Genomic DNA, 10,939 nt, shown 5'->3' with positions numbered 1-10,939 from the left:
CTACAGTCCCTGTACAAACATGGTGGAGTTTTGTGACATTCGTAAGCTAGCTGGAACTGGGTGATCCTTGGGCCAAACCGGGGACACATACTCTGTTGTTGACTGAAACTCAAGTTGGGGTAACTTGGAACCATAGGGCACACCGTTGTTCCGGTTGTGTTCCGAATCAACACAAAAATGAGCTTTAGACGGAAGTGGGTTCAAATGCATTGGGAAGTCCGATGAGGGTGGGTGTTTCAGTGGGGTTGACAATGACGCTGACTGATGACAACATCGGACAAACGATTCACCTCCGTTTTCGGAGCAGGCGAGTATATGTGCCGGAGGATTCTGGCGATTAAATCGTCCGTTATTTACTCGACCTGTTTCATTTGAGATGTTTGGTAAATTTGTTGATAGTTCATGAGATCCAGCATCTGGATGCTGCCCCCCGTGGCGAAGTACATAACGAGAATCCACCAACTGTGGATAGTTTGTCATTCGCTGAGAGAGCAACACATTTGAATAAGATCGGCCGACATGATCCAGTGATGATCGTCCTTCGAAACTGTTTGGTTGAGTAAATTCACCAAATGTATTGTAATGCCCAAGAGCTGGGTAATGTGAAGCGTCTGTAGTAGAAGAAAGACAGAACATCACCGATTAAACCTATTAGATTGTGACCAACTGTGAGTAGGTGAGTAGTAAGAAGCATTGTGAACTGACCATTCCTGTTGATGAACTTCAGTAATTAAGAAACTCATAAAAATCATTGTTTTCAAACAACACCGGCTTAGTACAGACCTCCACAACCAGAGTTCACGTCCTGGAGTCCCTGAAAAATGTTCCCTATCAATCATGATCAAATGCTTGGTCCCCCAAATTGGGGAAATCCTTTTATCCCTCTATCTATGTTCGTCTATTTCAAGAGAGGGTAGTACCGTAGTAGCCTAATTTCGCCTGTACGGGACAAGTTAGAAGACAATTTGTAGGGTGGGTAAATTAATGACCTTACTTAGAAACATGTTTCTTTTGTAGCCTTCATTAAAAAAAATTCAGAAAATCAGTTAAACTCTTCTTACGAATCCAGGCTGCGTAACCTGATGAGGGACCAAGTGAGCTGGTGTTCAATAATCGCTTATCCTATAGATATAGCTAATAGATTTCTGATGTTTTATGACTTCCAGAGAAAAGAAAAAGATTCGCTACCTGATCTCGCTGTTCACAGTATCACCAAACAGTTTGACAACCACAAAAGACATTTACTTGAATTTTTAGGCCTCACCCTGAGAATAACACGGAAAGGAGCTGTAACTGCTTCATGGCTACGTCGTTGACATAGTTAGATAAACTTTGTTCCATTGTAAACCATCTTCGTACATTAATGTAGTTGAGTAGTTAACCAGAGAATTAACTCAAAACTACACAGAGAACAAAAACTGATTCCCCTCTCCATAAATTCCCTCATCGGAAAACTGTGGAAACACTCACGCAATTTTTCCATTTCGTTCCCATCCGAAGAAAAATGGTGGGGTAGTTGGACCTGGCTCATTTCCGTTGACTTGGTCGGACAGTTATGAGCCATGTGGAAGAAAGAACCCCCGAAATGGGACTGTCCCAGCAGCCGCTGTTCAAACACGCTGCGACCAAGGTGGTTGGGATATAAGGAACCCTGGGCGTACGGAAACGCCGAGTTTAGATTTGCTGATGAAGGAGTGATGTTCGACATGGTATTGGATGGAGGAAGTCCAGCAGCAGCTACTGCTGCAACAGCTAAATTGTAATCACGACGTTTTTTTGACTTGCGTTTTCTCGTCTGGATGGCGTCTTTTCGCATTGAAGAAGGGCGTGTACGCTGAAGTGAACGGAAAATGCGTTTGGGAATCAATACTTGTGGGACACAGTGGAAGCGGGCGTACAATTCGCGGAGAACATGTGATTCTATAATCGTGAGCTAATAATAGGCAACATCTTGTTGGTCGAGTTAATCCTGAGGAGAGTGGGTAAAGCGAACAGTCGGTCGACAGCAGGTCAACCTCCTTGGTCAGAATCTAATCAGTATGATACATAGTATACGGGATTAATCAGCTGGAACTTTTAGGTGGCCTTATCGGGGAGACTTTTATTCCCCAGCCAGGACCATGGATTTGCCGGCGTAGCTTCCTGTTGTATCGTGGGTGGCCGTCCATTGGTTACGCCTGCACTTAACCTGTCAGACTACGCGATAAGGAGAAGAGAGAGAATCCTGAACGCGATTGTATTGTCAGGACCAAACAAACAGAGCTTCTGCGTAAATATATAGGAAGACTAAATGGCCAAATATGGTCGTTCACTTGTTCGTTCTATACAGCCAATGGCGGTGTTCCGGTCATGAACAATTTCAGTCCCAATCTACTGGTCTCATGTTGCTAAACAGTGTTTCGTGGACCCCGCCAACGCACCTGCTTCCAGAACGTGTCGTACCGATGGTGACCTTGGGGATGCGTCACTCTCTGCACATGTCTGGGCGCGTCCTGACACTTCCAGAGTTCTGAGGGTCCAGAAACCGCAATACTCAGATCGACAAGGAATTTGGAATGGGCTGCATCTCATGTTTACACACAGTAATCCTACTCCGAAGAGAGGCCACAGATGGTTAGCCTTTCCTTGGAGTTACCTTTCTGAGGCGGAGTTTCTTATGAGAGATTTCTGTATTCACACCTATTGGTGGTGAAGGATGTCTCATAAAACCGCCTGTCTATTCACTAGAAATTTTGAGAACCGGAAATAGGAGTTCCAGTAAACAAAAACTGCCAGGAGGTTGCGCGCAATACTGTGGTTGCCGGAAACGTTGTTCTGTCTAACCCGAACGCTTAGCCGCATGTTGTTAGCAGCTTTTTCTTGATTGGAATTCCAAGCCTTCAGCCAGTCATCAACTTGGCCAGGTTTCTACATGTCAAAATGCGATAGCTCAATTAATGAATTGGATTCACATGCAGAATGTGAGCTACCTGCACGTAAAGATGACAACTCTCGTTTCCTTAGAGATCACCACTTCTAGTTGTATAGCAGTTGACATACTTTGAAGCTCGAAAAACAGATGCACTCGCGATACGGCCTGATGTGAAGGTCAACCGTTATTTTAGCTTATCCATTCGCCACAAAAACTCGCAAAGTCTGCCGCTGAGTCAGAATAGCTAACTAGCCGGCATTGCCGACACTCTAAAATTCATCGCTCGAGATGACTGTCAGCCATCGTTGTTTCGTTTCTCGGCCATCGAGCATGTTACGTAATGTGTATGACCACAGCAGCAACAAGCCTATCAGCAACAGTGCATTCCGACTGAACTTCCAGTGTTGTAAAAACAGAAACAGCGCACCGATTCCCAGTGTTCGTTGTGCATCCACGCGAGAAGGGGCACAGAAACATAGATGTGATGTGACCCTCCGCAGAGTTGAATGTTATTTCTAGATCGCCCCAGTGACCGTATCCCGTTGTGGTGCCTCAGCCATTGGAATGTCAGACAATGCCTCAAAGGCATTTCTTGGGCTCTGCTGGTCCATCCATATTCGTGTAGACTGGGCGATATCAGCGCAGAAACTAAATTCATACGGGCGAATCAACTAGGCAAACCGGTCGGAGGGCTGCAAGTTGCAAATCATCAAAGAATCACCAGTGGGTAAGTAAAGATGAGCTTCTGATACTCTTGATATTGTGCTTGTGACCGTATTAGTCACCAAACGGAGAAAACAGAAATTCCAAAGCTCCCTTTGGATACTAGCCTACGTAGCTGCCACACTAAAGTTACCAGACTCACAGATTTCAGCCGCTAGTGACATTTTTCCAAACAACGGTAAGAAAGGCAATGATCACATATGGTGGGGTTCTCCAACTGATCAAGCAATCTTGGCAGATAGACATTCATCCCGATTCCAGCTTGAAGTTGGGCGAAACCAATGTTTTATCGACAAACACGCAAGGTGAAAACACTGGATTTTAGTTTGGTTCCTGAGGGTATTTCCTGAATTTTACGACTGGTTATATCACAATATTGTTCAATAGGATCGGACACATATTGAACAACAATTCTGAACTGTCAGTAGACTTACAGTTAAAATTGTCAAAAGCTTACGAACACTCCGCCAGACCGCACAAATAACACCACACACAGTTTCACGAGTCCAAAAAGTTCCAATTGAAGGGACATCGTGCGGCTAAGAGATGGAGGTGGTAGACTTGTAGGTGAACGAGTTCGGGTGATTCATTTGCCGGCAAAAATCTTTGTGAAAACGGCTGACGGAGTGAAGAATATTCAAACAGTATGTCAGGCCAATTTATTTTGCGATAGACTCACCTGAAACCCAGCTGAATTTCTCGTCTGTGATGTCTCCAGGAGCCAGACCGCCTCATGTTTCCGTCGCTACGGTATTCGAGATATCGCGATATATGTATATTCGTAATTTGGTTTCGTGCAATTCGATTTCAAGTAGAACATAAGCTTGACGGAAACTCGGGGACTGCGTCTACCTGATGAGCCCAAAGAAGGGCGAAACCGGTCATGGGCTGTCGACGGATTTCAGCAACGTTATGAGTAGTACATTACGAATATGCACTGTGTCAGACCGTTTTTGTCCCATCTCCATTTCAAGATTCGTCTCTGTTACGGTTCTGCGGTCTGAACTCTATCCGCCTACATTCATTTGGCCTCTGAATCTGCGATTTTGTTTGAGTCGCATTGATTTCTGTGAGCGGAATTACGTTTACGTGCCACCCGAGTGTTAAACTACACATCGGTGCCGTGGTTTTTGAAAACCTGCGTATCAGCCGATAAGCAATCATTCTTTGAGGAGGCGATCAAGGGGAGGAAGTATTAGAATGCTTCACTTGTCAGCTTACCATGTGTTTCGGGGGGTGTCAGAAACAAACATCTAAAAATAAATATCTCCAGTAGTCCGGTATCCGCAGTTTCTGCTACTCAGTAAACTGCCTACAAGCTCCATACGCTGGATATGGAAATCCAGGCTCTGTAGGATCCAAAATTGTTAGCGACGCGTGCGAGTTATTATGGGAGTATACAGGAAGTATGATCCCCGTGTATATTCCAGAAACAGTGCTATTCTTCGACAGAAGAAACTAATCGAGCTGGGATACCAAATGCAGCCTTCAAGCGATACCCCGTAATATCAGAAGTGTTTCCTCTGTGAAGAAGCTTATCACCATCATCGCAGGCAGTAACATCATTGTTTGTAGTGATGCTTCAGTGCCGCACAGTCATAAAGTTTATTCGATTATACTTAAAGCCTTAAAGTGAAAACAAGAGAAGGGAATGGGTGGATGAAGGAGCTGATGCTCGTCCATCACGCATTCTGAGGAGCCCACACTTGGAAGTGCTTGACCAGACAATCTGGAAAAAACTAACAGCATGGGCGCCACTGATGTCGGTTATCCGTCATTTTCCCAACCTCTCCAACAAAAAGCAAGGGAGTCACGGGGACCCATCGTCGAAGTTAGACTGCACAAATGACACCTAGACCCTTCGTAATCTCTTTCATACCCCTCTAACTAGTCGTGACTTGATAACTTCGCAGTTTGTGCTCTTCGGTATGAGGCACGGAATAATTATCTGGTAACATGCACGAAGCCTTCCCCATCACAATAAGTTGTCGTAGATAGCAACACTAACTGGTCTAGCTGTCAACCTTACTCGATGTTGTGTGAAATGCAGACGAAACTATGCTAATTTTTTTAATGACGCTGAATGCAGGTCCTGTGGTGAAGGACTACATGAGTTCTTCAAGGAACTTTGCATGACTTACGGGATCTACGAGTATGTCCGAAAAACCAATCGTGAAAGAAGTTTAACATGTAAAATGTTCGAAATTTCTTAGAAAGCAAACGTCTCCAGTTGAACTGATCTCCTATCTTTGTGTTTTTCTTCACGTCAGGTAGACGTAGGTTGCTCACATCGTGACCATAAACCACTTTGAGATGTCCACAAAATACCTAAAGAATGGACATCCAGCATTTTAGAATACTGGCTTTCCAAGTATTGAGCAGTTTCAATGTTCATTGTACCCTATTTTGCCTCCGGAATGGATGAATGAAGAGAGAACGATGGAAGTGCGTAAACCAGCTAACTCCAGCTCAACACCCCTGCGCGCTTTATCGCCGTTCGGTAAATCCACCAATGGTCGTATGAGCAAACGGTGTTCGGATAGCGGTTGGCCAATCACGGAGCAGCGGACTTGCCTGACACGTGCTACAGCCCCACTTTGAGGTAGAGCAGACGAACCGTCGTGAGAATCAGCAGACGTCGTGTGACTAATGTGACATCGCGACTCGGGTGAGGTTGTGGCATAGAAAACCGTGCAATATGAATATGGCTCTTTCTGAACTAATGGTTTATAAATGGAAAGTAATCCACCGCCACAGTTTTCCCCGTGATTTCAAACTTCCCGTGTGTTGGCTACAATAGCTTAGAAGAACTATATGTGGCCTAGGCGACCGGCAACTAGGCCCAGGAATACAAACAGCACAACTAACCCCCACGATAATCGTGGGCAGTGTTTTATTTGCTGATATGCGTCGCAGTGTTATTAAGCAAGGCTTGCCCATGACAAACCTATATCTTACAGTCACCTGTTATACTCGTCACTTCTCGAAATGTTTGTCCTGGCATTGAGTTCAAGTACACTGATTTAAGGGCTCTCCTAATTTTGTTTGAATACATCACTTACACGATGCGCTTTTTTCAGTCCTCCAGCTTCTCACTGGATTTCCTTCGGTAGGTCAGGTCTCGACAACTGAGCAGGTCCAAACCCGAAGGCGGTTTGCCATGAAAGTTCTCTGGGAATTGTTATCAAGCCACACGTCCTGTTCATAATCTCCCCGGGCGCAGTAAGATTTCTTGGAATTGACATCCCCCTTAAAAGGTCGTTTGTCTTCTTACCCTTACGGGATGAGCGGCACTTGCCGCGCTGTTATCAACAACTCGAGGATTACTCATCATCACGATTTCTCCTATAAAATTAACGTACGAACGCACCACTTGCACTAGGTTGCATCGTGTTTTCAAAAACCAGCGTACATCGACATTCTGTAAAGCGTCCACCCCTATAGAGCAAACGTTTTCGACAGTTGTGGTCTTAAACGAGATTTACTGTGTTGTCCCTCGTTTAGGAGCATGGCTTCTGTACGGCAAGAGCACTGCTCATGGTCACTGATCGTTCAATCGATGGTGGTCCTCATTCGAACGCACAAACGAGGAGACCGAATTGTTTTAGTCCCGATACGATGACCTCGTTGTCCACTTACCCCGTGCAATTTCTGATAAAGTCCACATGCATTGCACACTGGTTGACCGTCCGCATTCCGTCGCCAAAGTGTCGTCTGAGTTGTTTCACAATTGGTGCAGACAAGGCCAATTCGCCGCGCCACCTGCAAATAGAGCGGTGTAAAGAGCGAAATTACTCGTGGGATACAAAACGTCAATATACAGACACACACACACACACGCAGAGATGTGCACAAACCGGAGTATGAAACCAAACAAACACAGAGAGATATAGTTTTATTGTTATGGGAATGGTGAACACCGCAACCGGATGCCTGTGACAAAGATGGTTCGATGGCCACAAATTTTAAATCGAACCACCGGAGGTTTTGCGCCCCAAAAATGACCACTAAATTGATTTGTCCGATTTGTCCGATACGGACCACCCATTTGTCTTTCAGGTCTGCTTTTGTCACAGAGCGTGTTGGTTGCGGAGAGGGGTGATTGTGGAGACGTGAGATGTTGCATAGTGTATGCAGTGTGTAGTTAGCCCTGCGCAAAGGCATACGTGCATAGACGTTCGCCTGCACACATGACATCTGTTCGCGAGGCATCAAACATTGTATCGTCCAGCTGGCAGAGAGGAGAAACCGACAAGTGGACAATATACACCGGATATGACAGAAGGGCGATCCATTCACGCACGTTTTTCACTTCCTCACCTAGTCCCAGAAAATAAGCTGTTCAATTTTCCCGGATGGTCCGTCAGGTGCAGAAAACCGTATAGTGGTAGCCAACACCTTACGTTCTGATCACGCTGAATAAAACCATCGATTGCGTAGCGTGGATCGTAGAAGGCGTGCAATACAAACACAATGGGGAAGTGGTATGTCAGAGGATCGAACAGATAGCCACAGTAAACTGCGCGCCATGGGCCTTACAGATGCTGTGCAGTAGAGAGATAGAATTCAAATATTTATTCGTTCAGCTTACAAATCGCAATGCATATGCTACGAATGGAATCCCACTTTGGCCTGCGTCTACCATTGTTTGCACCAAGAATCAACATTAGAAGGGTTTTGTTCCGCAAAATTTCGATCTATTCCTCTTCAGTATGCAAACACATCGGTGGAGCGAACTGACTTGTCCGAACCCTCCTATCTGGCGCGGGCATCTCAGTGGCATCTTTGCCACCAAATCACGGGTATAGATCATGTATAGAGGTTTTGCTTGATTCTTTAAGGCTGACAACTCATCCCGAAAGAGTTCATCGGTATAGATTTACACACATTGCGATGACAATTATTGACCTCGCCCGCGATCCCACGGCCGAGATATCAAACACCCCAATTCGATCGGTGGTTAGCGCAACTGCAAGTCACACCATCTATTTTCGATGGCTTAGCTAACTCGATAAATTGGCCTTCCTCACAATAGTAGATGGAAAAAGACAGACTCCTAAACCCTAATCGGGTAGCGGTCTATCAGAAGCTAGCCTAAGAGCACTGAACAAATTCTGAAGATACGCTTCTCCAGCATGGCTGTTAGATTGCTTCACATTGTGGCTGTTGCGTCCGTCCGTGAATGCAGTTTAAGCCGTCATGAAAGCAGGTTCCATTTTTCAAACTCGTGATTATGATCGTTGGCAATTCTTCCTCAGCGGTGTATTAGAAGCCGCGGATAACCGTTTTCTATCAAGAGCCCCGTCTGAAGTGAGATCCTGAAAACCTCAGTCAGGTGAACGTTTTCCTCTTCATCGGGATTAATCAGGCAGGACAAGAATCTCACATCCCCGTCGTTCATCCGTTCAGACGGACACAATTTTAACGAAACCGCTGATAGTGCAGGTCGTCGGACTGGTTGTACGCACTAACATTCACTCAGGGGCTTGCCAACCAGATTAAGCCCTTGATGGATGCGTCCGTCTTTTTGTGCGTTTCCTCCAGTTCAGCGTAAAACGCTGGTTCAAGAGCCGCATGGAACGGAACTGAGATTCGATCGATGAAGTGTCCGCATATGGTGACGAGAAGCACCGCCAGTTCACAAACTTGACTTGTGACCGTAACCACAGAGAACCCTGGACCACAATATAAAAACGAGCTACCGTTTATCAGGACGATTCATATTTTGTTCCCACTTTAGACTTATGTCGGGTTCGTGGATAGTTAAACGACTTTCGATCAATACATCGCTATTGTCAGAAAAGTGGTTGAATAGCTCCCCATACTTATATGGTACGACCTGTCAGGCTGTCTTCAAATCACACTGTGCCATCGTCACTCTCATCGCCCTCACCCAACCCTAGAGCTGGACTGAATATCGTCTATAAACAAAACCGTGACAAAAAGAAGCAGAAAGTAAAGAAAGAATCACACACCAACACAAGAAACTTGTGTGCATCAACATTACTGCAGCGCAATAAGCCACGAGAATGGGCAAGGTCAATTTGTCAAAACGAAAGTTCCCAAATATGGGAATAAACCGCTGTTGCTTCCTGTCGTTTTCGCGTCCCAGGGTGATGACGGTGCATGAATACCGACCTCTGAATAGTTTATACTTACTGACATCCTTTAAACCACGAAGAAGACGCACTTTTATACCGAATTTAATGGTGGTGCTGATGGTGACAGGGAGAGAGTTATCGTTTGTGGAAGCCCATGTGCCCGACCCGAGCACACACGCACACTATCGCACTAACAGCCTAACTTTGTGTGGCCTAAAGTGTTGGCACCACCCTACCAAAGTGTCTGTCAATGTGGGAACGTCTGGACTAGGGCAAATTGTCTCCGGGTGGTCCATCTTTTTATCATTTCGTCGTTTTATTAAAATTGGTCCGCTCCCCCCCTATATAGAGGCAAATTTTGGGATAGTCATAAAAACAACATAGCAAATTCACAAGGGCGCGTGCACCTGATTTCGCTCAAGAATAGCCCATTGTTTTAACTTACCGATCTGCGACTTAAGAGAGTTTTATTCAAGCTGGATCTGACTGGGCGGCGGTAAGTGAGGGAATTGAACAGATTAGATGGATCTTGTTGTAAAAGTTTGTAGTCATCAGGTGCGTTTTCTACGGGTTTCATCTGGTCGTAGCCCACCTGTCTGGTAGCACAATGTGGCACATTGTCGGTCCGACCATTCCCCACAGCAGACCGCAAATGGTCGAAATACAATGTGGCTGGATTCTGATCTCTTCCACAAACTTCACACAAGTAATGTCCAGTTCCATCAGGCTGCCAAAATGAGGTGGTTAGCTGTCCACACTTGACACATTCTCGAGATGATCGCGTTTCGGAATGTATATGATCTAGAGAAAACAGGAGCGATCTGTTGTTTAGGCCAACCAGGTACTTGACATGCTAGCCGGAGCACATACTGAATAAATAACCAACGGGAATAAGAGCACAAAAGGCAAACAAAACAGGCTGAAATGTAACATGTATTCACTGGTATTTTTGTAAGCACCATCCCACCAGCTACTGCCCTTCGCTCAAAGCCTCTTCTCAAGCCATAGAACGACCGGGAGGTTAATATTGACCAGAAGTCCTGTGATTCTTAGTTCAACCACTGATAAATGTCTCTACTCTTTTGTCGTTTTTTTACTAGTTTCCGAAACACCATCTGCGGAAGTTGTAAGTTTATTCTGACATAATTGCAACTAACTCAAGTGTGATATCAGACAAAATATCCATGATGACATTATACAGAGT

The 10,939-nt window shown here is 45.2% G+C and overlaps 1 protein-coding gene across 1 annotated transcript; it reads right to left on the bottom strand.

The window, feature by feature from the left end:
• Positions 1-10,588, bottom strand: T265_12906 (hypothetical protein; the record flags this gene model as incomplete). Its single annotated transcript, XM_009166214.1, has 5 exons — positions 1-611; positions 1,471-1,834; positions 2,421-2,532; positions 7,218-7,396; positions 10,181-10,588. Coding segments are annotated over 5 exons (1,674 nt in total), but the record flags the coding sequence as incomplete, so codon positions are not given.
• Positions 10,589-10,939: the final 351 nt, after the last annotated feature.

Source organism: Opisthorchis viverrini (genome assembly GCF_000715545.1).
Source record: "Opisthorchis viverrini unplaced genomic scaffold opera_v5_23, whole genome shotgun sequence".
Classification (NCBI taxonomy): Eukaryota; Metazoa; Platyhelminthes; class Trematoda; order Opisthorchiida; family Opisthorchiidae; genus Opisthorchis; species Opisthorchis viverrini.
Note: the sequence above shows the minus strand (reverse complement) of the source record. Positions and strands in the feature narration are given on the sequence as shown.